This window comes from Podarcis liolepis (genome assembly GCF_965112155.1).
Source record: "Podarcis liolepis genome assembly, chromosome: 16".
Classification (NCBI taxonomy): domain Eukaryota; kingdom Metazoa; phylum Chordata; class Lepidosauria; order Squamata; family Lacertidae; genus Podarcis; species Podarcis liolepis.
The window spans coordinates 5,414,220-5,441,608 of NC_139567.1; the positions used below are offsets into that span (position 1 = coordinate 5,414,220).

Below are 27,389 nucleotides of genomic sequence, written 5' to 3' on the forward strand. Positions count from 1 at the left end.
TTAGACTCCCATCAGCCCTAACAAGCAGGTCCAATGACCAGGGATGGAGGGAGTAGGGAAATAGGTTCCCCATCTCTGACGAAAGTAGTCAGGGATTAGCATATCTCACAGAAAGCATCTTCTCTTGTGTGACCTCCCTTCTGCAACTATGCCAGCAAAGCTCTGCTCAGGGTGCCTTTTGTGCTAAAGCAATACATCAATATAAGCACACTAAGATTAGCCTCCACCAGAAACAGGGCCTTTCTGATTGCCACCCTCTTACTGTGAAATGGCCATCACATGAAGGGCCATTGGCTTCAGGCTTTCAAAGACAGGTAAACATAAGGAAAGCTCTGTTGAATCAGAACATCATCTTGTCCAGCAGAAGCAGCTCATCAGGTGAGGTGGAGCTGATTCCTGGCTGGTGGGTCGCTGTTGTTTATCAGGAAGGAGAAAGGGAAGAGGGAGGTGGCAAGGAGGCAGTGTGGTGCAAGGGCACCTGGGGAGTCAATCCAATGTTCCTGCCAGTGCATTTCCAGGATACTGACCTCCAAGGGTGCCAGCTCCTGGGGCCAAGGCACAATGGCCTCCCCAATCTTTTTTTTTTTTTTTTGAGGGGGCTCAATAGTCAGAGGGCCCCACGCACGACATCAGGACGTTGCCTCAGGCCCCCTCAATTGTCTGGAGAAAGCAACAGCAACCCACCTGCCAGGAAAATGCCCCACCCAACAAGCTACTTCTGTCACATGACATCTGCTTTCCACAGAGGTCTACTAGATGACCCAGGTAGGACAGGAGGACAGGCAGTATTGTTCTTGTTATAATCACTGCTTTTGAAAATACAAACTCCAAATACTGAAAGGAATAGAGGACAACCTGCTGCTATTCATCTGTTGAATTGTTTCAGCTTTCATTGGATTTTATTGCTTTTTATATAGTTTCTTGCTTTTAAAGAACCTTGTGAAGTGCTTTGTAAATTGAGTAACTGAATAACGACATAAAGAGATGATATGCTCACTGATATATATGTGGGAGTGCAAGTGACATTAAGCCAGGAACATGTGTTTTACATACAGTAGTAAACTCGGGGAGGAATTTGGGGCTAGACATTTGGGGCAGATTTAACAGGAGGACGCCCCTCTCCCAAAATGCAGCAGGGCTAGTGTGCCACATTCTGAAGACCCTCCAAGTGCCCCTATTTTCCAGGGACAGTCCCAGATTTCTGATTTGGTCTCAGAATATCCTGCTTTTCCTTAGGACGTCCCTATTTTCATTGGAGAAATGTTGAAGGGTATGGTAGGATGTCCCTGTTTTCATTGGAAGGTATGGAGTTACCCGAGCCCTGAGCCCTCTGAGCACCTGAGCTTTATTATGTTTTTAGATATGTTGAAGGCCACCCAGAGTAGCTGGGGCCACCCAGTCAGATGGGTGGGGTATAAACAGTAAAATTATTATTACTGAATTGGACACCCCTATTTTCATCGGAGAAATGTTGGAGGGTATGCATTCTGAATTAAGTGAAGTAAAGCCATCTCAAGATGCCATGTGGATTACTTTACTTAAGGCAGCATAAGACCATTTGAAGCAAGGATCACTGATCCCTACAACAGCTATGCAAGGTATTGTCAGTATTATTAGGGTGAGGGGGAATCAGAGATAGAAGTGGCGTATCTCAGGAACGGGGAACATGCGACCCTTCAAATATTATCGGACTACAGGTCCCATCATCTTTGGCCACTGACTATGCTGAGTGGGCTGACAGGATGGAGTTCCCTGTCCCTGGCATGTTTCACAGAGGGTCATGGCAGAAGTGAGATTTGAAGCAAGGACTTCCTGGTTCCCAGTTGAGCGTCTTAGTCACAGTTTTGCACTAGCTCTCAGCTGTATGAGGTGATTGCTTCCACTGTGCCAGACCTCTGCTTCAAACAGCCCAGTGCAGCCTATCTTGGCTGTCAGGTAGGTCTCACGTTAACATGCAACACTCTCAGGAACCTGTCAGGACCCCAGTGCCCCCAAGAGGGTCCAACACTCTGATGCTGCCATCCTCCACTGAATGATGTAGGCTGCAACACCATACCCACTTTCTTGGGAGTTATTCCCACTGAACCTAATGGGACTTAATTCTAGATAGACATACATAGTCTTGCATTATTCAAGATGCTGCTTGTTCATAGGAGTGGAGGAGAAATTCAATTCAGGTCTCATTTAAAGGTAAATCAATCAAGTATGCACTTTCCTAAACAATATCCGAACCAAAACACAGCTATCTTTCAAAATATGCACTTATACAAATTTTACTGTGCAGATCGCCTAGCAAACAATGTTTATAAAAATGCATATATTAGTGGGACATGTGCATAAAAATGACTATATTCCTGAAAATAACGCACTCTATCATACAAAGGGAAATTGCTTGCAAAAACTGTACACATTAGTCAAAACCACACATAAAAATGTGTTGATTAGGACAAATTTGAACTAAAATGCTTATACATTTTCATGAGGATTTTTTTAAGGCAAATTTCTACAATATGAATTTAAGCTTGGAGGGGGAATGAGAAACAGAGAACTGAAACTGAAATATCCTTCCATTCCTTCTACACAGTTTGTAATATTAATTTGCTCAGCTCCTAAAGCTCCCAAGTCCTATGGAGAGTATAAGAAACCAAACATCATTTTCCAAAGAAGTTCTCCTCTGGCACTGAATGTGAAATGATAAATCCTTGCATCTATGATATTCATCTGTTAGGCTTACTAGTTTTTTTACATACCTTTACTCTTGATGACACTGGTATTGGAAGGAACTTGAGTTGATCACTATGAAACCGCTTCCGCAAAAATGCCAGCTGCTTTGTAGGAATTTATCGGGGATGATAAACCTGAGGCCCAGAGGCCAGATGTAGCCCTCCAGACCTCTCTGTCTGGCTGTTCCCTACTAGAAAGACCTAGTGGCAGACTTTGTCCTTGCAAAAGTCAGCAGCACACTGTGCAATGCCAAAATTCAGCGCCCCTCCACCTCTCGACTTTTGTTTTATATCACTGTTGTGGCACCCCCTACAGCACCCTCTTGGCTTGGCACCCAGTGTGAGCAAACCAGTCATGGTCCCCTAAATCTACCTCATGAGATTCTCGGCATGCACAACTCTCAGAGAAAATATGTACAAAATGATGTACAGGTGGTATGTAACGCCCGTAAAATTGGGAAAAATATATAAAACTGGTGATAAATTATGTTGGAAATGTAAAAACAAGGAGGGCGAGTTCTATCATATGTGGTGGTTGTGCGAGCCCATTAAAAAAATTTGGGAATCAATTTACAACGAATTAAAAAAAATCTTTAAATATACCTTTATAAAAAAACCTGAAGCCTTTCTGCTGGGGATAATTGGAGGGGAAATAAAAAAGGAAGACCAAACACTCTTTCAGTATGCGATAGTGGCTGCCAGAACTCTAATAGCGCAGAATTGGAAGACAACAAGAATCCCAACTATAAATGAATGGCAATCTAAACTACTTGACTATTTAGAATTGGCAAAAATGACACAGAAAATAAGAAATCAAAAAGATATAAAGTTTAATAAAGATTGGAATAAATTCATGGCATACATGGAAACAGAGGTTAAAAAAACTTAAATATCACAGTAGACGTGATATAACACTTGTGATGAAAAAATTTCTCTTTAGGAAAAGAAACTGCAGATAAAAAAAATTTTATAATACATTCCGAAACCGAGATGAAGGGAAGTCAGTAAATGTTATGTGTTATGTTATCAATGTATGTGAATGTGTTGTGTATGTCTCTTTGTCTGTATGGTGTTATAAAATGAAATAAAATAAATAAATAAATAAATAAATAAATCTACCTCTGCTTTACCAGCCCTTCTTTCCACCCTCAATTCCTCCCCTGTTATGTACTGAAGTTCTCACCCTGGGCCAGCAGGGGGATACTGCAGATAGTTCAGGTCCATATATGCAAATAAGGGATTGAAAGTGACGTTCAGTGATTGGATAGTTACAGAAAATGTTTACTGTTGCATTCTAGTGGAGCTCTATATAAGCAGGCTGGCTGAACCCTTCAGTTCAGTTCTGTTCTGGCCTGTGAATAAACAAGAGCTGTTTGAAGAATCGCTGTGTCGTCTGATATGTTCACCCACAACTTAACACACACACACCCAGCTGGGTTGTGTCCTGAAAACACTGATAATGCCTCTTGCTTCTCCAGACAGATTATACAGAATCTGCGTAGAAATGAGCATACGGTACAAAGGAGGTAACATTTACATCCATTGCTCTGCCCATTCTGGCTTCTGGCCCCACCCACTACAGGTATGTTATCCCCAGAACAGAATGCAGCCCTCAGACTGGAGGGGGAGAAATTCTCCCCTAGAAAACACACAAAGGGAATACATAAAGATTCCTTAATGGTAATCCCTTATTCTCACTGAAATTGTCAATTACTTAACCTTCCAATTTGGGTCAGTTCTTGCAATTCTTTATTGATTGCCGTTTCCCTCATGTCCTGCATTTTGTTTTGTAAGGATGTTTGAATTTTCAAGTGGATCTCTGTCATGTCTGGTGCTAAAAAGTACACTTTCAAGAGAACATCATCAAAATGCCCACACCAACTTTACAAGAAGGAAGCACATGGGGGTGGGGTGGGGGGAGGATGTTTAAATGAACATCCACTTGGCATGCACTACCAAAATGCCCACACCAATATGATCAGTTGAATGAGAACTTTCAGAAAATGGACATGTTCTCCTCCCCACAAGCTCATATATACAAAGAAAATTTCAAATCAACTCAAGAGAAATGTACCCGGTAGTATAATCAATGGAAACGTTTCCACAGGAAGCACAGAGATTCCTGTCTGCTTTGCAGTCTTCACACCTGACAGAGAGATAACTGTATTAGGGCATATAAGTTTATGATGAAGTTGTTTGAAATGTTGTTACAGCAATGATATCTGATGATGTCAAAATAGATAGGATGATCGCTTTTATGGGACCGACCATCTCCAGCTAAGCTCATAAACTTGCAAGCTTGGCTGAACTCTTGCAAATTGAAAACTTGAACAATGTGGCTAGTATAATGCAATGCAGCCAAAGGTATTTTTGCTCCTCACTCCTGTGGACATATGATGTGTGCATACATGTCTATCTATCCATCCATTGTTTTACTGGTGTGATCGCCTTATAGATCAATCATTAAAACCATTTATTTAGAAGTAAATTCCACTGATTTCAAAATATGGCTAGGCTCAATGCCAGATTGTTTGATCATATAACACCACTTTCTCTGCAGCTGCTGACTTACAGCCCTTCCCTTACAAACGGAATGGTGGAGATTTTTGATTTCCTCCCTAAACAGTCCACATTTATTTATTTTATTTAAACAATTTATGTATTGGTTAAGTACAATAATTTCTAAGCGGTTTACAAAGATACAACACCAAAAAATCAGTTAAAACTATAAAAGCAAATGTAGATTGAAATGCCTGATAGATTTTAAAAGACTTCTGTAGGCGCTGGAGGGTCAGTACAGAGTGGGCTTGTCTGGCCTCAACTAGAAGGAAGTTTCATAAAATTGGGCCCACGAGACGAAATGCACGGCTCCTGCTGGATGATGACCGCAGAGAATCACTAATAGGGTTGCCATATTTTAAAACGTAAAAACCAGGAAATCCCAAAAGTTATTGAGCTTTTTTTAGACAAACCCCAAAACTGTTGAGCTCTTTTATACAAAAAATGCCCCCCAAAAAGCGATCTAGGACAAAGTGCCACCTTTCAGATATTCCCTCGACGTCAATTCCGCCTTTGAAATCCTGGTCATGTCCAGGAAAATCCAGATGTATGGCAGCCCTAATCACTAAGAGTGACTCCCCTAAAGACCTTAGTGATTATATGGCCCTGGAGATACCTCCTACAGGAGCTTCTGAGCTGCTTTCCTCTATGCTGCAGCAGCATCCCTGAAATGGTCAGAGATGGTACTGCAGATTTGTCAGCCCAGCCCAACCTGGTGACATGAGGAACAATAGGAGTTTGCTTAGCCCTATATATAACAGCTGTCCCTGTCTTTGTTATTTACTAGTTTTCTGTGAGGGAGGATCCTAAACACCCTTCTCTTGATTTCACATGACTCAGCCCTTTGTTTGCCTGCTCCAGACCCTAATCTCCAGCCTTGTTCTGAGCTACTAACACAGATAGAACCATTCTCCTCCTTGCTGAGTTCTACAATGACAAAAATGAGACTAAGGGTTTGTCCACACTGTTGTTGTTGTTGTTGTTGTTGTTGTTAGAATTTATATACCGCCCTATACCCAGAGGTCTCAGGGCAGTTTACAAAAAAGAATCACCATACAATGGACGCTCGGGTTGCAAACGTGATCCATGCGGGATGCACGTTCACAACCCGCAGCGTTCGCAACCCGCAGTGGCGTGTCTGCACATGTGCAGGTTGCGATTCGGCACTTCTGCGCATGCGCAAAGCACGATTTAGCACTTCTGCACATGCGCGACTGCTGAAACCCGGAAGTAACCCGTTCTGGTACTTCTGGGTTTTGGCAGGTCTGTAACCCAAAAAAACGCAACCTGAAGCATCTGTAACCCAAGGTATGACTGTATATAAAATCAAAATAAAAACAATAACCCAATAATACCCCTCCCAAAAAAAGAGCCACATTTAAAAATGGTATAGAATGTTGATCAGGTCAACCAAAGGCCTGGTTAAAAAGGAACATTTTTGCCTGATGCCTAAAGCTGTATAATGAAGGGGTATAACTGTATAACTTCCACTTGTCCCATGTCTAGAAAGCACAAGTGGTTTTCTGCTTGCCTCATGCTTTTAAGGCACAGGTCTGAGCAGTTTTCCTTTGGCCCCGCCATTCTCCAGCATATAAGAAATGGTGATTAAAAATCATTCAGGTTTTGAGGAATGATAATAACAATAAGACAGCATCTTAAAAAGTAGAGACATCACCTTGCCAACAAAGGTCCATATAGTAAAAGCTATGGTTTTCCCAGTAGTGATGTAGTGAAGTGAGAGCTGGACCATAAAGAAGGCTGATCGTCAAAGAATTGGTGCTTTTGAATTATGGTGCTGGAGGAGACTCTTGAGCGTTCCATGGACTGCAAGAAGATCAAACCTCTCCATTCTGAAGGAAATCAGCCCTGAGTGCTCACTGGAAGGACAGATCCTGAAGCTGAGGCTCCAATACTTTGGCCACCTCATGAGAAGAGAAGACTCCCTGGGAAAGACCCTGATGTTGGGAAAGATGGAGGGCACAGGGAGAAGGGGGCGACAGATGATGAGATGGTTGGACAGTGTTCTCGAAGCTACCAGCATGAGTTTGACCAAACTGCGGGAGGCAGTGGAAGACAGGAGTGCCTGGCATGCTCTGGTCCAGGGGGTCATGAAGAGTCGGGCACGACTAAACAACAACAACAATAACAATAAAGTAGCAAACAAGCAGTGTCCAAGGATCACCCGGCAGTCGTGAAGCATGCAGCTAGTAACTAACCTGGTCACTGCTCCACTGGATTTGAAATTCTCCAGAAGTCATGACCATGATAAACATGTCACTCCATCATGTATAAAGAATGACAAAGACACAAACCCGTAACAAAATATTTATCTCTTTGGAATGCAATATTTGATTCTTATGTGACAATGACAGCTTTGAAGTTACTGAATCTTACTACCAGTATTCAATAGAAAATGGTAAAAACAAAGCAACCCCCCTCCCCCACTGGATCATCGTCACTGAGACGCACATCTTGCAGGTACCAAGAGAAGGTGTGAGGCAGACTGTCCTTACAGTTTGGAGTTGTGAGAGCAATGTCCCAATTTTTCATTTTCACCCCCCCCTTTTTTAAAAAAAAAGAAATAACAAAAACTTTTTATTAAAGGTTTTTCATATTTCAACATGTATAAACCACTCACTGACTGCAAAAAGCATATCCAGAACTAAACTGTGAAAAGCATAACCAGAACTAAACAACAGGATCCAAACAACAAGGGAAATGAATAAGTAGGGAAAAGAAAGCAAAACAAATAAAAAGAATGAACACATTATCATTGGACTACAAATCTAATGTATAGAAATCATACACCTTTTCAATAAGTAAACAATACTATACATCCTTTGTCAACTGCATAAAGCACAATGCCCATTCCGAACTTCAGGAGGAGGGGGGGTTGCGGGCTCACAACCCCGCCCACTCTCACTCCCGCGAGGCTGGTATCAGCCTCGCGGGGTCAGGGAATTCCCTTAATTTGCATCCCCCGCAGCGCCAGCCAATCGGCTGGCGGCAGGGGCGGGCCTCCCAGAGGCCACTTAAGGTCGGGGCAGCCCTCGGCTCGCCCCTTTTTCCCTAGCAGCTGACGCGGTTTCCCACCCACCCGCCCTTTAGGTTTTGCCACTGACCTTGCTATGGGCTTCGGCTGGTCGCCGCAAGGGGCCTGGTAGGAGTTTTTCCATTTGGCGAATTGGCTGGTTTTCGGTGCCACTTGGTTTTTTCGCCTACCTCGTAGCAAATCGTCACAACTCCCTTGGTTTTGGCGGTAGGCATTGGCCGGGGTATTGTATTGTCATGCAAATGAGGTTGGGGGGGAGGAACGCCATCACCTCCCCCAATGCTTGAAGGGTAGTTCGTTAAAGGACTCCGAGGGGCGACGCCTCGTCTGAAACCTACGGAGGCTAGGGCCTAAAGCGCGCCCCCGAGCGGTAACCCCTCGGGGAGCGCCTAGGGATACGCATCTCGGGTGGCTCCCCCTGTTGGTGTTTAAACCTTCCCGGTCAGACCGGATAGTCGGTTAGGGGCCAATGCCTAAAGCCAATACCCTTCTTACCTGTAATCAATAAAGTTGTGGCCATTTACGCCCATTAACCTAAAATTCTGTGTCCGTTGTCTTTATTTATTCCACCGTGGGGGGGGAGGGATTAGCCACGCAACCAAAGAAGGGAGGCAAACTATAAGTGGAGATTCATATTAAGAGGGTTCTGACCATAACTGTTTTGGTAACAAATGATACCAAAATGATTTCTGGGTGTCAGGAGGTTTAACTGCCTCCATATGAACCACTGTATACAATGCAAGTGGGTACAAAATGCTAATGAATGTACAGTGGTACCTCGGCTTAAGAACTTAATTCGTTCTGGAGCTCTGTTCTTAACCTGAAACTGTTCTTAACCTGAAGCAGCACTTTAGCTAATGGGGCCTCCCGCTGCCGCCGCTGCGCGATTTCTGTTCTCATCCTGAAGCAAAGTTCTTAACCCGAGGTACTATTTCTGGGTTAGTGGAATCTGTAACCTGAAGCGTATGTAACCCGAGGGACCACTGTATATATTTTTTTCTTTTCCCTCTTCAGTGGGAAGTAGGCTCTGGAAGCTTATATCAGATGCAAGATCTGGGGTGGGGATAAAAGCACTTTCCGGTTTCCCAGGTGATGGTGAGCTGTCATCTTGGAATGAAAGCTCAGTGACAGAGCAAGAGCCATAGTTCAGACGTGAAGTTTTATATGTTTTATATGCAGAAGGCCCCATGTTAAATCATGGCATCTCCAGGCAGGGCTGGGGATGTACCCTGTCTTAAACCCTGGAGAACTTTTGTCAGTCAGTACAATAGTCTATAGTAGCTTCCTATGCTTTGCATCATGTCTGTGGAAGGTTGATCTCTGGCCTCTCCAGTTAATGGAACTCAGAGGGGAGGGTTAGGGAAAACTCCTACAAAAGACCTTGAAGTGCTGTTTCCAGTAAGAGTTAGATGAACCAGTGATCTGACCCAGCAGGAAGCAGCTCCACTTGCTTGTGACCCAGATCAGATTATTACCTCCAGGCTGGCAGGAGTCCTAGCATGATAGAGGAATCAGCATGCTTTGTCAGGTCGGGTCATGTGGTTTCAATGATCCAGTATCTGTTTGGCCTTATTCAGTGCATAAATAGGTTGCTACTGGCAAATTTGGTGCTAGAGGGTAGGAAGGAAAAGCACAGAGGACAAAGGTGAGCACCCTGAGGCATCAAAGTACAGTGGTGCCCCGCAAGACGAATGCCTCGCAAGACAGAAAACACGCTAGACGAAAGGGTTTTCCGTTTTGGAGGTGCTTCACAAAACAAATTTCCTATGGGCTTGCTTCGCAAGACGAAAATGTATTGCGAGTTCCTGCGGGGTTTTTTTCCTCCCCCCCCCTTTTCCCCAAGCCGCTAAGCCGCTTAACAGCTGATCCGCTAACCCGCTTATCAGATGATCCGCTAAGCCGCTTAACAGCTGATCCACTAAGCCGCTTAACAGCTGATCCGCTAAGCCGCTAAGCCCGCTAAGCCGCTAATAGTGCTAATCTGCTAAGCCGCTAATGGGCTTGCTTCGCAAGACGAAAAAACTGCAAGACGAAGAGACTCGCGGAACGGATTCTTTTCGTCTTGCGAGGCACCACTGTAATGGGTGGGTGCAGAGAGAGGTGGAGACTTCTCCAAACTAACCCAACAGGGTTTATCAGCTTGAGGGGAGCTGGATCAGGAGTCAACCTGCAGACCATGACACTCTGAAAGATGCCAAAGTAGCTGATCTCATTGATGGGTCTTCCTCCTTCTATCTTCAATCCATGTGGACAGTGAAGTGGAAATGTTTTGCTGATCTGATATTTGGAGTCATCATGGGATCATCCAACCCATGGGTAGGCAAACTAAGGCCCGGACGCCGGATCTGGCCCAATTGTCTTCTAAATCCAGCTCACGGACGGTCCGGGAATCAGCGTGTTTTTACATGAGTAGAATGTGCCCTTTTATTTAAAATGCATCTCAGGCTTATTTGTGGGGCATAGGAATTCGTTCACCCCCCAAAAAAAAAGTCCGGCCCCGCACGAGGTCTGAGGGACAGTGGACCGGCCCCCTGTTGAAAAAGCTTGCTGACCCCTGACAACCAAATGAATACCCAGCGACTCAGTAGAATATATGCCTGCATTCAATGTGTGTGTGCTTTCAATATTTAAGATGCAGATCAGGTATATAAGATTATTAAGTTGTGGCCCATAGCTTGTATCAGTTACTGTGTCTCAGTGTCTTTATTCTGTGAAAGTGGGGCCAAGATTACAGTCAGCCTGAATCTTCAAAGATTCTGAAGGCTTCTCCTGAATGACCAAGCTGACTTTGTTGTGGCAAGAAGGAGAAACTGCCTATGATCATTTCTCAAGGCTCGTTTGTCTGAAAATAATTCTACAAGACAAAGATATAGGCTTCCCCAAATGAAACCATAAACCATGAGCAGATTTATAGAATTTTTCCTTATTAGCTTTGAAAAACTACTGTGTTCCCCCCTGCCCCAGGGGATGGAGGGGAGAATACATTTTTTAAAGACCAGAAAAGAAAGCAATCGACAATGTGCCATTTGTTCATTTTCAGCAAATATTAACATGGAAGACAATTTTCTGTCTGTCACGAGTGCTTTAATTTTTACTAAGATGAATGTTTTAAGCAGCAGAGAATAATTAAATCATCTTCTCTTTCAGAAGAAGCCTCATATTCTCAATGTGTGTTTTCAGCATTTTGTAAATCATCTAATGATTTTCTGCTCGTTTAAATATTGCTTCCCCATACCGAACTGATTAGCTAATGTGAAATGTACAGGACAGACGTTAGTTTCAGAAAGGCACCAAGTTCCTAAATCAGCTAAAGATTTCCTGCTACTGCTTATATTACGATTCCTGCGAAGCTGATTAGGAAAATGCAGAACATGCTGGGATATTCCCCCCAACACCATTTCCTCAGGGTTACCTTCAATATATTCAAAATGAATTCTACTGTAAAAAAAAAAGGCAGCATTTAAATCACAGGAAGTGCAGAGCGAACAAATTTTTCCCCAGGCAAATATCCAGCCAATCAATCTTTAAAGGAAACTGGGGGCAAATCCTGACTCTGATATAGGTGCTGGGAGACATTTTGCAGGTGTGCAAGTTCTTGCACTATTAACTATCTCAGTTCCCGATTAATGTCCAAAAACACTGTGAATGAGAGAAAGAATTTTATTATCTCTATCCTTAAGCTTGGAGTCAGGGCAGGCTGTTCATCTGTATAAATAATACACTCTTTTAAATTGAATCTACCTGAAGTAGATTCCAGTTAGGAGAGTGTCTGCCAGGTGCAATGCTGGTCTCTTGGGTTTATCTACAAACTCATTTCACACATAGCACAGACCAGCTGTTACACGATAAGGGCTTTTGCCTTTGGGGGGAAATAATGTTTGTGATGATCTCTAGAGCACCTAAGAGGGTTTTGATTCTGTAGCCTCTTCTCAAGGCACAGGGATTGATTGGTTTTCAGTCAGATGCTGGCTTAATGAAAAGTAAAAGGATTCAGTAATAGAGCAACTGCTTTTGCAAGCAAAGGATCACATCGCCCAGGCCTAGACTGGACCTGTAACCATATATCACCCAGAACTGGTATGAGGGCCAGAACACAATGGCGGCTTCACCCGGCAGTATATTGAAAGTGAAACCGCCACCACTCCTGAATCCCTTTGCAACCAGCCTGGTGGCAAAGAGACTCAGGAGCGGCGATGGTTTCACCCACAATATATTGCTGTCTGGTGAAGCCGCCATCATGCTCTGGCCCTTAAACTGCAGAGGGAGAAACAAGCAGCTTCGGAGAGGCACTGGGTGCCAATGAAGCTTGCTCCTCCCTCGGCTGCCTGCACGGGCAGGCAGCTTCCTTAAACTGCTCCACTGAGGGGCATGGCAGGGCGGGCACTTTGTTAAATTGCTCTGCTGAGGCTCAGGAAGCCATGTACCCCTCAGCAGAGCAGTGGTGAAGAAGAAGAAGAAGAAGAAGAAGAAGAAGAAGAAGAGGGGGAGGAGGAGGAGGAGGAGGAGTTTGGATTTGATATCCCACTTTATCACTACCCAAAGGAGTCTCAAAGCAGCTGACAATCTCCTTTCCCTTCCTCCCCCACAACAAACACTCTGTGAGGTGAGTGAAGCTGAGAGACTTTAGAGAAGTGTGACTAGCCCAAGGTCACCCAGCAGTTGCATGTGGAGGAGCGGGGAAGCGAACCCAGTTCACCAGATTATGAGTTCACCGCTCTTAACCACTACACCACGCTGGCTCCCAGAAGCTGCCTGCCTGTGTGAAGGTGGAGAGAGAGCCCTGCAGACCGAGCCTGACAGGCTTGGTCTGCAGGACTGCCTCTTCCTTCGCAGAAGCAGGAGAGCTGCCTCTTCTGCCCTGCGTCTGGTGGCAGGAACAAGTCGCCTCATCCCTGGCCCTGTGAGGTGCCGCAGTAAAAGCACCTCAGCTCCCCCAGTCAGAGTGGCAGCGGTTTCGCCAACACAGCTCGTTCCTACTTTTCAACATTGTGATGTACCGCCAAACCGCGATGTCAAAAACCTGACATCGCCCCACCCAAGTCCAGTCCCCAACGTCTCCAGGTAGGACTGGAAGATACCTGTGTCTGAAATCCTGGAAAGCTTCCACCTGCCAGTGTAGACTAGGCATGGCCAAACTTGGCCCTCCAGATGTTTTGGGACTACAACTCCCATCATCCCTAGCTAACAGGACCAGTGGTCAGGGATGATGGGAATTGTAGTCCCAAAACATCTGGAGGGCCACGTTTGGTCATGCCTGGTGGAGACAATGCTGAGCTAGATGGACCAAAGTCTGCTTCTTATGTTTTTATGTGCTATCAAAATGTGATTGCAAACATTGGAGGGATCCCTAAGAAGGGGGAATGTCAACTTAAAATGATAGAAAATGCAGAGTTAGCAGGCCTAACTAGCAGTATAAGAGAGCAACAAGGTCAAGTATAGAAAGAGGAGTGGAATTTTTTGGTGGAATATTTGGAAAATAGCTGTAAGCAAGTGAAAACGTAAGCCGGATTAAGGTAAATTCAACAGTATAATAATGTATAATAAAGAAATATGAATGGGGAGAAATTGAACTAAATGGTTCTGTCAGAATGTGCAGAAATTATGGGAAAATTAAAAAAACCATGGAAGGGAAAGAAGCAGTGTCGATGAATGTATTATTTCAATGGAGGATATTTAATGGTGGAAATGTATATTTAAAAACTCTAATAAAAATTGTGTGTGTGTGTGTGATTGCACATGCTTTGCATGTAGAACACCCCATGTCCAATCACCAGCTTCACCAGAAAATAATCTTCCCTTATATAATGCATTTTAATGTTAACTTATCTAATATAGGCATTGTTTTTCACTTTCTCTCCTAAAATATGCATTTTTATGTTTTGGGTTGGATGTTTCAGAGGATAGCTGTGATATGTGCACCGTACGAGTTAGGTAGGTTTACACTGAAATGCAAAATGATCAGAATTTCTGCCCCATCAGTAGCAGTAGGGATTAATTTGGTGGGGTTTGGACTCTGTTCATAATGGGACGATGTTTCAAAACTATTAATTCAAAATTGCTAAGCATTGTTTGATATTTTAAAAGCCACAATGCTCTTCTTAACATGAGGGTGGTGGAGGAGAATGTTTCTGTGTTGTGTATGGGATTTTGCCCATTATATCACCAAGTTTTCTTTTCAACATTTGTTATGGCATGAAGAAATATCATTCAATTTGCATAATGAGCTGCTGCACACAAATGGTTTGTGTCTTGGAGCAAGTTAAAGATTATTTCATGCAGTGACCATAAGCTGACCTGTAGTTTCTCCCTCCTGCCCACCACAGCAGGGTATTCGGTCCTGTTAACTGGCTCCAGATGGATGCCCGAGCAGAGGCTGAAGGGAAGGCTGGTTTCTAACACCAATAATGTCAAGAGTTATTTTCAGGATCAGAGACCATTTGTCCTGTCTAGATTTATGTAGGTTATTTCCCAAGAAAATATCAAAGGCATCTGTTCGCCATGGTTCAAGGACCAGGGAGCTGGCTTGGTGATGTTGCAATATTTTAACATGCCAAAGTGTAAAAGGAATGGCTCTAAAGATTTTGTGCCCAGGGCAGTCCAGTACTTCTCCCCCTCCCCCCCCCCCGGCACCAGAAGTTACCATGTCTAGAAAGGCACTCAGAAACCTGTTGTATTTTTGATGGCACACTTTTAAAAACACATGATGCTCATTTCAGCTCATAGCAAAAGGAATAATGAGCATATGTACAAACCATTCCATGTCATTTTAACTCTTGTTCCTTTGGAATAACATTTTGGCAGACTAAGGGTGCTCTGCTTAGTCAGTGGGATGTCATAGAGCAATAGCATCACTGCCACAACCAAGCATGCCAACTGAAAGAATAGGGCAGCAGGAAGGTTGCTGAATCAACCTGCAGCTGGCACAGTGATTAGGCATGGATTAGGCCTAATCTCAGCACATGATGGCAGTGGGATTGTTTTGAAATCCAATATGTTCAACCCCTCCTGACCATAGCTGTCAACTTTTCCCTTTTCTTCCGAGGAATCCTATTCGGAATAAGGAAATTTCCCTTTTAAAAAAGGGAAATGTTGACAGCTATGCTCCCGACCCTCAAAACACACTTTTTTGGGGGGACTAGCTGCTATCTTTTGGTAGGGGGCATTTGCAGGTGGCACTTCCACCAGCGTCTTTGCAGGCAGGAGGTGGAGTTATGGGCAGGTGGTGTGAGCTTTCTAAATTGTTGCTGTTTGCTTTGTGGAGCAAACAGAACTAGGGGGAGGCCAGTCAGATTTTACTTTGGTACTTTAAATTATGGGTTAAAATCAGTCTGTTTTGTACCTGCACTTTACTCACCACTTAGCCTTCCTTGCTCATACAGTAGTTTACACAACTTTGAATAAAAAAGGGTTCAGCTACATAAATGCATCAGTGGTTATGTGATTTCATTTGCTTCAGATTCTTTATGCTCCCCTTGTAAGGAAAGAGAGCAAAGGGTCAAAGTCACAGCAGTCAAGAGAGGCAACGAAACAGAGATGAGGAAGGAAGGAAAGAAGGTGAGGGAAATACGCTCAACAGATTCAGTGTCTGGTTGAGACTGTCAAAACATTATTTTCCCTTCATGAAAGAGTTCAAATGGCAGTCGACTCTCCCTCCCCGCCACAGCACTAAAGTTGATGTCTAGAGAAACAAGGGGATTCTAATGCCCTGGGCATCAATTTCGGGAAGGACAAATTAGTCAGTTTGGGATTTTCGCAGTTGTTCATGTCTCCAGTAAAAATTATCTAATTAGGCTGCCATTCAAGATCATAAATTGAGTTCAAATTTCTGCAGAAATTTATGATTTTTATTTTTTAAAGTCATTGGAGCAGATTTCTCCACATAATCACAATTTTGTGTGCAGTTTTGATTACTACAAACATTTTTTCAACTCAGTTTCCTCTCAAATAATGCTTCTTGCACGTTATTTTCATTCATAACATGAGGAAGGTTCACCTGGCATCTTCATTACATATCTTAAGGTGACAGGTAAAAAAATTCCTCTTCTCCCAGATCTTTGGCTAATTAAACAATCTATGGCTTTTTAAACTGTGTGAGTGTTTGGGGGTATTGCTGCTTGTTACCATGGTATGTATCTTTGTGTTTTTATACTGTAAACTGCCCTGGTAGAATAGAATAAAAGAATAAAAATAAAAATAATGCTTTTGATGCACACTTTCCCGTAATGTATGCATTTTTGGTAAACATCGTCTGGTTGGAGAACTGCTCCACAAAATTCAGAAATGTGCACAATTTTGAAGGGTAGTTTGTGTATTGGTTCAAGAAGCGCAGATTCTGTAGTTTCTCATTTACAGAATCAAAGCGGGTGGGATTAAGGACTCATTCAGAAAGAGAGTTTGCTGAAGCACCGCTACACCTCTGTTTTCTTGTTGGTACAGTCTGAGCCACGCATAAGACATTGCCTTGGATGTGATCACTTACTTAATAAGAGGTATGCACTTTCACATGCTTCATGGTTCTCTGCACCAGGACAGTTCCTGTAGCTATTTACCCCTGTTATTGCAGTTATTTGCACTGGTAAATGTGCAGATTTTACTTTTAGTGGAAAGGTGCAATCTTATGCTGACTTCTTTGGGATGAATCTTCTCTGCTTTTCTTTGGACCACATCAGTGAGGTCGAGAATGGGGTCCTGTCATCTGGGCAGCCCAGGACCTCTATACCCTCTGCCCAGGCTTGTGCCCCCTTTCTCATCCCCTGTGCACTCCCTAATTCCCCCAACCCTCAGGTGCAGATTTGGGGAGGGGGCATGGGGGGAAGATGGGGGGAAGTTCCATTGCACAAGTGTAAATACTAGTGGCTAATGAAGCTTTGGCATTGGTTACTACCTTTAGCGTTTCCAAGTCCATGAGACTAGTCACAAACACCTCTGACGGATTCTTTTTTGTTTATTGTTTTTAAGCTTAAGGGAACTGTGGATGAGAACCAGAAATTTATGCTACTTTGGGGGGAAAGGGAGCTGTACAATCAAGTGTTCTCCAGTAATAATTGTTTCCCCAATTTGAATCTAGCTGTGGAGAGGTTCATCAATCACTACTGCTTTGCCCTTTTGAAATCCATTTCTTAAATGTCATTAGTGGGTTCCCAAGTGCATCCTCCCATCTTCTGTTTTTCCCACCCTCAGGTCACAAGATGATGGTCACATTATTATTATTATTAGGAGTTGGAATCCAACAGCAGAGGAAGGGCCTCAATACTTCACTTCCTTGATCTATGTGGTGCTTGGGGTTATGCATGCTAATGTGTACAAATTCAATAGCTCTTTTTGGTGGAAAATAAATTTTAAATTGAAGCACTGAATAAAAACATTATTTACAACATCTGAAGGGTCACAAGTTCCCTCCTCTATAATTTAGGCACCACTATATACTAGCTGCCAAGGCATGTAAGAATATTCATTAAAATAAGTGCTGTATCCATTCTGCTGCAGTTCGGTTTCCATCAAATACTACATTATTCACCCTGATGTCTGCTTTTCAATGTAAGCTGCATAACTTATATTCATTTCAAAGGAAACACCCTAAACTATTTTTAAATGTGATGAAATATGTATCATTTGTGGGCTTAAAAAAAAACATCAAGCATATTCATTTGACTGTTTTCTGTTCCTGACCACAGATGAACAAATGATCTTCAGCAATTTCCACATCCTTTTCTGTTTCCATTGGAATTCTCCAATATCTATAATAATCATTCTGCTATTAGTCATTTCAAACTAAATTGCTTCCTCGGTGGTGGTACCCCAGTTAATAAATTTCATTCCTTTGGAGATCTGATTATCACCCATGTGGTTTGTTTTATCCAGGTGACATCTTAAAATCTGTATTTATATACAGGCCTTTGGCACCAAGCTGGGGTCAGGCAGAGGAGAATTTTATATCCTAACCAATGACTGAAAGCTACACTGTTATTATATATTGGTTTTGACTATTGTTTTATTTCAGTTTTCTATGTTCGATCAATACTAGCCTCCTTTTTTGGAGGAAGGGCAGGATCTAACAAGTAATTTAATTACTTAATTGATAAACTTCAGTTACCGCCCAGTACAATAAGTCTGAATGCAGTGTAAAAACTGCATGTTTTTTGCATGAGTGTAAAAGCACATTGGGATGCAGGTGGCACTGTGGTCTAAACCACAGAGCCTAGGGCTTGCCGATCGGAAGGTCGGCAGTTTGAATCCCCGCGACGGGGTGAGCTCCCGTTGTTCGATCCCAGCTTTTGCCAATGTAGCAGTTCGAAAGCACATCAAAGTGCAAGTAGATAAATAGGTACCGCTCTGGTGGGAAGGTAATCAACATTTCCGTGCGCTGCTCTGGTTCGCCAGAAGCAGCAAAGTCATGCTGGTCACATGACCCGGAAGCTGTCTGCAGACAAACACCGACTCCCTTGGCTTATAGAGCGAGATGAGCACGCAACCCCAGAGTCGTCTGCGACTGGACCTAACGGTCAGGGGTCCCTTTACCTTTAAATCACATTAGCCAATCTAATGAGGGCTGCATTAGGCCACACCCTTCAACGAAGAGATACATATGTTACAACCAGGTACCTCTGAAATTCATACTTCAGAATAAATGGTACAATATAGACAATATGGGGCAATTCTCCCAAGAACAAAGAAACAAAAGATGCTTTAGTCCACTCATCAAAAGGCAGATCGGCTCCAGACACCTTGTATCTTTTCCCCATAGGACCTTACACAAGAGTCAGGTTAACATTTAGTGACATTTCAGAATGATTCAGAGTAACAGTTTTGATGTACAGGACTTTGCTAGGCAGGTGATGTTTAATGCATATCCTCTTAGGCAGGAGGGGAGGGAGAACCACACTGATATTGACTAAAATCACATAATACAGGAACAATACAATTACAAATTCCTTGATCCAGGGAGAGCAAATCCAACATGCAGCAGGGCTCAAGGTTTCCGGATGAGAATTTTGTATTGAAAATATTTGAGGGTGAAGCAAAACCGGAGGCTCATTCCAAGAGCGAAGGGGCTAGTAAAAGCCTCAAAGTTGTTGGGGGTGTTTTTTTTTGGGGGGGGCTCATAACTAGTGTCCAAATGTAGCCCCATGGGCCTCTCCATCTGGCTCTCAGGACTTTTCTCCTCCCAAAGCCACACCTCCTAAATACGTCTGCTTTGTACCTTCCTCCAGTTCTTTTGTCTGACTGGAATTTCTCATTGACTATAATAATTACTCTGTCTTGCCTGGATGGAGAGTTGTGTATGTAAAAACCTCTGACTTCTGGGTGGTTGGACCGTAGGCTACTGTTCCTGAGTAGCATGGTGGGTTCCTTCTGCCCCACCCGCTGCTGGTATGTGGGTGCCGGCAGGGACGCGGACTTATAAAAAATATTGGGGGGGCCCGGGAAAGCTCATGAATAATAAATAAGCTAATGAATATGCAAATAAAGTGGTGCCGCCTCCTCGTGAGCGAATAGGGGAGAGTGTGCTGCGCCTATTAATCAGCTCCGAAAGAAATTGGGTGGAGCTTTTGCTCGGGAGGGAGGGCAGGAGGCATGCAGCCCGACCCTGTGCATTTTGGGCTGGGGAGGGGCGGCGGTGGCGCTCTGCTGGAGGGGCGCCCGAGATTATTGGGGGGGCGGAGCCCCCCAAACGAATTTTTGAGGGGGCTCGGGCCCCCTCAAGCCCCATGGAGTCGGCGCCTATGGGTGCCGGGGAAATTGACCATGAGAGAGGGCAGCCCTTGGTCTGAAAAGCCACAGTGCCAATGGTTCCCAAGGCAGCCACTTAAGCATTGCCAAAAAGCAACAAAGCAAAGAGGGAACTTGGTATCTGCATATAATGTTTAAGGGCTACTGCATATGTGCAGGTGCAAATTTAGAAATGATGCCTGGAATTTAAATAAAAATGGAATATACCTCACCTCTGAGGGAGCAAGACTGTGGCCTAGGTAATCTGTGTTCCTGCTCAGTCTGCTGGCCACTTGTTAACTGCTGAGGAGCACCTTCAAGGCCCTGCTCTCCCTTCTGATGTTAAATTGATCTTAAAACTGGACTTGTTTCAGATAGCCCTTCACACACAGAACCAAGTTTTGATTGCAAGCAGCACAATATCAGCAAGATTCCCATTTGTGCTGTTTTAACCAAAGTGTATATGTGCTGGTACACAAAGATAACTTAAGCAGGGGACGGGGCTGAAAACTGAATCAAATCTCATGTATGCAGCAGTCTGGAAAAACTAAAAACTAAAACAAGAGTAGAAATAGGGGAAGCAGCTATTCAGATGAGGAAAATTTTGTAACCAACCCCTGTCCAGTTGATGGCCCAGTATCCTCTGAAACATTGCAAGGGAGTACTGCTCATGACAGCAATCACTGGCTGCAGACTAAATTTCATCATCTTAACCAGGTTTGCAATAGCTCAGACAGACATTTAGTTTCTCTTTGCCATCATACCAAAGAAACATCGAGGCAATAACTTTAGAAGCAGACTGTATTTATTAAATATAACAAATCAGAGGATCTGCAACAAACCAATTTAAACATATTTAACTAAATTAAATTTATCCGGGCAGGTGATTTGCAGCAAATGGGGAAAATTATATGTCCTGGACATTTTAACAGCCACGTACTGTGGCCACATGGCAAGGATTAGAAGAAATTTCTCTCCCTGCAGCATGCACTTTATGTGTGAATCCGGCAGGCATACCACAAACTTGCCCTAGTGTGCCTGCTAGGCCCCCAAACAAATAATGTTTCTAGTATACAATTAACAATTCCTTAAAACTTCTCATCTGCCCAGACTAAATGCCAAATGAGTCAAATAATAAACAAATACCACTCCAGCCACAAACAACACTCAACAGTGTGAAGTAGGCTATAAAGTCCCAAATCCAAAATCCTACTCAACCGTAAATAAAGTGACTAAGGAAGCACACACTGTAGGGAGGAAGTACAGGTGTCAAACAAAGGAAGAGTGAGGGACAGAGACAGCTTAAGTAGCCTGGTCTCCATCTTTTCCATCATTGGCTAGTTGGCGTCCTTGTGCCACAGCATGCTCCACCCCAGACCAAACCACCTCTCCTCTTCTTGTAGGCGTGGAGTGTGTGGTAAATTCACGCTCCACTCAAGAGGGTATATGACATTCCCACGAAATTAGAATTCCAGAATTCAAATGCACATTTTTAATAGTCACAAAAGGGCTACCCCTGTGCACATGCTCATAACTGCCATTTATTGGCTGGAGGAACATGAGGGTTTGTAGGGTGTGTGCAGCGAGACCACAGCCATGAATTTTCTTCCAGTTCCGGCACAACCGCCATTAGTATGAAAATGAAAATCCCACGATCACTCTCTAAAAGCGGTGACATATGATCAAAGGTGCAGACAATCTGCTACAAATTCACCTTTAAAAACCTTGGCTCAAACAGCAACTATATCACTGGTAAGTGCAGAAAGCCCCTTTGATCGCACATCTTCCCTTTCTGTTGTATTGTGCAAATCATATTGTGCATACTGACTCGATATTCTTTTGAGCCGAGGGAATTCATTTTGCCTAATCATGTGGAGAAACCATGGTGATGAATGTATGCACAAGGGAGCAAGATAGAAGCAAGCCATTATATTATCTTTAAAATATTAAAGGCTGACCCTGAAGTCAAGGAGAAATATTCATATATGGAATTATCCTGAATCATTTAGTTTTGCTGTTTTTGTCTTTGCTGTTATTGGAACAAACAAAAGGAAATGGTTCTGAAAATTGACAGTAAAAGCACAACTAATCCTCAAGAATGTTTGCTAGTTGAACTAAATGAGGGAAGTTGTGGGTTGTATGCACGCTCTCTTAAGGTAATCATGGCTTACAGTATGTTGCTTATGTTTATTACAGCAAAAAGATGTGAGGGGAATCATCCAGGTAAACAACACAAGGTCATCCCAAACATGACCCTCAGGTGGCTTATGAAATAACAATAAGGAATAAGAAGAAGAAGAAGAGAGTGCCTCAGCTATAGAATTAATTCCTACCTTATTCACTGCACAATCATCCATGACAATTCCTTTTTGAAACAGGACTTCTCCGGAGAGCTGAGAAGATAATGGCAAGGAAACAATATACAGCTCTATTATTATTCGTTCAAACTCTGCAGTCCATCTAGGTACAAGACATTCACCATCATTTGCAAATATAATATATATTAAACAATCATTGGCCAAGATCATCATTAGCAAACACCTCACTAGCAGCTCAGCAGTTTTTGTCTCTAACAAATAAAAACAATTAGTTCTCCTCCCCACCAAGTGCACAAAATGGGTGGTATTTTACTCAGAGTAGACCATCTGAAATTATTGAAATTTAATCATGCTTGTTAAGTTCAGTGGGTCTACTCTGAGTACCACTCATTGAGTTCTTTCCCCCTGCTCTTCCAGCAAACCCAGCCATTACCTTAAATGGGAAACCCAGGTTTGTCTCACAAGCCAACAAGTTGCCACCATATGTTGTTGGGTTACAACTCCCATCATTCCTGTTCACTGGGGCTGATGGGAGCTGAAGTGACATTTTTACTATTGCATCACAGGAAGACCCAGTGGCCTCAAGTCTTCCTCGGTGCAACATCCACAGTCTACTTGCGTTCCAAGATATAGGAGGATGGTGGTGGATTGTGCTGAGAACTTTTGCAAATAATTTTAAATAGTGTCTCTAATTACCAGGGTTCTTTATTCCTTGCACAATGTAAAAGCAATATTCAATGTGATCGAATTTTTTTATGGTAACTGTAGGTGAAAAAAATATGAACTATTAGGCACAGGGATGGGTAAGTATGTCACTTTCTAATCCTTTTCACTTACACTTATTTAAACATATTTTTCTGTTCTATTCCCCTCATTAATCCGAGGTTGTTTTTTTTAAAAAAATACTCTTCCAAATTGTATTTTCTCTCAGAACATGTACTCAAATATGTATTTTGCTATGTTCAAACTGTAAAGAACTATGTTGCAACAATCAAAGAGAAGTGTGAAATCTAGCAGACAGCCAAGTTCTGATCTACACATTAGATACCATTCAAGTCATTTCATATAGGAATTTGCAAAGATCAAATTCCTTTTTAATTTTTTTTAAGTAAGTTTTACAGAAAAAAATGGCATGTGAAATTGGGGGCCAAATTCAACTATTCAGGCCTCTCTACATACATAGGGAACATGAGGGTCATCTAGTCCAACCACCTGGAGTGCAGGAATCTTTTTACACAATGTAATAATAATAATAATAATAATAATTTTTTATTTATTTATACCCCTCCCCTCCCCAGCCAAGGCCGGGCTCATGGCGGCTAACAAGAAATAATAAAAACAAGTTGAATGAATACAACTTAAAAACAAGATTAAAATACAACAATTAAAATATTGAAACATTAAAATATTAAAATGCAGCCTCATCGCAGGAGGAGAAAGGAAGAAGAAAGAGGGGGAGGGAATCAAATTGGCTCCAAGCCAAAGGCCAGGTGGAACAACTCTGTCTTACAGGCCCTGCGGAAAGAAATCAGATCCTACAGGGCCAGAGTTGAAAAGGCCCTGGCTCTGGTTGAGGCTAATCTAACTTCCTTAGGGCCCGGGACCACTAGGGTGTTGCTATTTATGGACCTTGAGGCTCTCTGTGGGGCAGACCGGGAGAGGCGGTCCCGTAGGTAGGACTCAAATCCATGACTCTGAGATTAAGAGTTTCGAGCTCTACCAACTGAGCGATCCCAGACCCCCACTGATACTTGTATGGCTGGAATATTGTGCATGGTATGGAAGTCAGGTCACATTTCTTGCTCCATCCATTTTTGCCTCTGGTCCTACCCATCACTGGAATGTGGCCCCTGGATGGTTTCCCACAACAAAATGCTGCCTTCGGCCTGGGAGGGAGGAACACTCCCCATCCTTGCCTATGGAAAAACTGTGGATGCTGGCACAAAGCTAACGGTCATTTATCTTGATGGTCATCACTGCTTCTTATGAGAGTGAATCCCATAGTTTAGCTATGCACCGTTTAAAGAAGTACTTTATTTCATTTGTCTTGAATCTTCTCATATGGGATGGCCCTGACTACTACTATTATGGGATGTTCCCCACATGATGCATTGTTCTGTACAGCGGTACCTTGGTTCTCAAACACCTTGGTACTCAAGCAACTTGGAACCCAAATACTGCAAGCCCAGAAGTAAGTCTTCAGGTTTGCAAACTTTTCCCAGAAGCCGAACATGCTCCATTTTGAGTGCCACACTTCAGTTTTGAGTGTTACGCTGAGGTCTGTCTGTCTCTTCTTGTGTGTGACTGTTTAGAACCCAGTTCAGCTACTGATTGATTGATTGTGTGACTGCAGTACATTGTTTATTGCTTTCATTTTATGGATCAATGGTCTTGTTGGATAGTAAAATTCATGTTAAATTGCTATTTTAGGGGTTGTTCTTAAAAGCCTGGAACAGATTAATCCATTTTACATTACTTTCTATGGGAAAGCGTGCCTTTGTTTTGGAACGCTTTCATTTTGGAATGGACTTCCAGAACGGATTAAGTACACTGTACACGTTCTATACACCTCTTATCCTTTTCTCAAAAAGCGATGAGCTGCCCCATCTCCTTGAATGTTTTGGTTGCCCTTTCCTGAACTTTTTTCCAACTACCATATTATTTTTAGGTAAGGCAACCAGAACTCTACACAATATTCCAAGTGTGGTCACATCACAGCATTATGATATATGGAATTTTATTTTTACCCCTTTCCTAATGATCCTTAGTATGGCATTCGCCTTTTTCACAACTGCCATAACTGATTCAACATCTTCAGTAAACCACAAAGTCTCATTCATGGCCTGCCACCTCCAGTTCAGACCCGACAATGGTAGATATGTGTAAACATGGGCCCTCCACACTAGTGGGACAGAGCTTCATCACTAGCTTGTTTGATTGCTTATTTAATTTCTGCAGCGCTTATTAAAAATACCTCTAAGTAGTATACAGAAAACTGAAGCAACAACAGACAACTTAAATAAAATATTACAAAATACAGTTACATTAAAAATAACATTACATTATCAATAACATTATCAAATGTTACATAAATCAATATCAATATCTTCCAAGTGTGTTGCTGTTTGTTATGGGGACGGAAGAGGAAGTGGAGAGCTTGGAGTGGTGTGGGCAAATGGTGGGAGAACTGAACTGGCTTAAATAGTGTGTCCACACTACACTAACTCCTCATTCCTCTCCTGGGAAGTGGCAGGTGACATACTTGCCTGAAATCTAGTATGGCAGCTGTGCCTCACGAGGTAAGCTGCTCCTGCTCCCACCCCACAACATTTTGTTTCAAGTCCCATTGTACTATCTATGCCTGCATTCTGTGCATTTACAGTGGTACCTCAGGTTAAGAACTTTATTCATTCTGGAGGTCTGTTCTTAACCTGAAACCGTTCTTAACCTGAGGCACCACTTTAGCCTTCCGCAACATTTTGTTTCAAGTCCCATTGTACAGAGGTACCTCGGGTTAAGTACTTAATTCGTTCCGGAGGTCCGTACTTAACCTGAAATTGTTCTTAACCTGAAGCACCACTTTAGCTAATGGGGCCTCCTGCTGCTGCCATGCCACCATTGTGCGATATCTGTTCTCATCCTGAAGCAAAGTTCTTAACTTGAGATACTATTTCTGGGTTAGCGGAATCTGTAACCTGAAGCGTCTGTAACCAGTGGTAACTTGGGGTACCACTGTATTTTGCCATGTAGTTTGTGGCTTGCTTCATACAGAGCCATTTGCTTGCATTCACTTGTAGCTCCTGCTTTCTACCTGTAACACACTAAGAGCATAAGATGAGCCTTGTTGGATAAGGCCAACGACCCATCAAGTCCAGCATCCTGTTCTCACAGTGACAAACCAGGTGCCCCCATGAGAAGCCCACAAGCAGGACATGAGAACAGCAGCAGTCTGCCCACCTTTGACTTCCAGCCAATGGTATTCAGAAGTGTTACTGCCTCTGATAGTGGAGGCAGAGGATAGCCATAATGGCTAGAGGCCATTGATAGCCTTTTCTTCCATGAATTTGTCTAATCTACTTTCAAAACCATCCAATTATATCCAGATTGTGTTGGTCCTGCCATTGTCCACCTAGCCACCTACATTCTACTACCCCAGCTCCACCCACTCATGTGCAGGAGTTTCCTTATTTAGAGAGCACATTTTAAACTACAACAACCCATCCCTATTTCGCTCCTATTTGTAGGGCATGTATTTTGCTTCAGAAGTCGTGTTTTGACTCATATGCAAATATATGCAAATATAATTGATCCATCAATCCTGCGAGGATTCAAATGATGAATCAATGAAGATGTCCGTAATCAGGTGACAACCCCAGTTCAGATGATGCGCAAGTTTCAGCCCTAGCCCATCACCCGGCCAGTCACTGCTTTAATCGGAGAGCTATGCACCATTAAACAACTTCTCACTTCATCATCAAAACTGTCTCTTAGAGTCTCCCCCTCATGTGCAAGGGAAATAATGTATACATACGCACATATGAACTATTGCAAAAAAAGGGGGGGAGGATTCTTTCTTTAATGAAGGAAGAAAGAATGAGCATAAGTGCTAGCAGGGCTTTATTTTCAGCCGGAACATGTGGAACTTGGTTCTGACACCTCTCAGGTGGTCACCATTGCCATTATAAGAGAACAAGGGAGCTGTTCTCTGGCATCTTTTGGCATCTCTTTTTCTATAAAAAGAGCACTGAGTGCTAGGATCTGAACTAACCGGGCACAGCTCATTAAACCCTATCTTTGGAGAGAGAAAGGAGAAGGAGGATATTTGCTGTTGCAAATGAAATGCCCTGAACATGCCAAGGTTACTTTTTGATGGGAAGTTCTGTACATGTCTAGTTAAAGTTTCAGTCTGCTATGTGCACTCACTAGATCTCATAAGAGGAGGAGAGTTTGAGGTTTTAAAATGCCTTGCCCATAAGGGTTCAGGCTCATTTTGCCCCACAAGATTCCCACCCACTGACCCACCCTCCA

General features: G+C 43.0%; 1 protein-coding gene across 4 annotated transcripts in view; it reads right to left on the bottom strand.

Annotated features, from left to right (window-relative positions):
- LRRTM4 (leucine rich repeat transmembrane neuronal 4) overlaps positions 1–27,389 on the bottom strand; it is a 425,976-nt gene that overhangs the window by 175,675 nt on the left and 222,912 nt on the right. For 2 of the 4 annotated variants that reach the window (XR_014520216.1, XM_083480534.1), the window contains exon 3: positions 22,377–22,436. The exons of the other annotated variants lie outside the window; for them this stretch is intronic. Coding sequence is in view for 1 of the 2 variants with exons in the window: in XM_083480534.1 (XP_083336660.1) it covers positions 22,377–22,436 (60 nt within the window). In the remaining variant the exon portion in view is untranslated. The remainder of the gene's footprint in view (positions 1–22,376; positions 22,437–27,389) is intronic. 4 annotated transcript variants of the gene reach the window in all.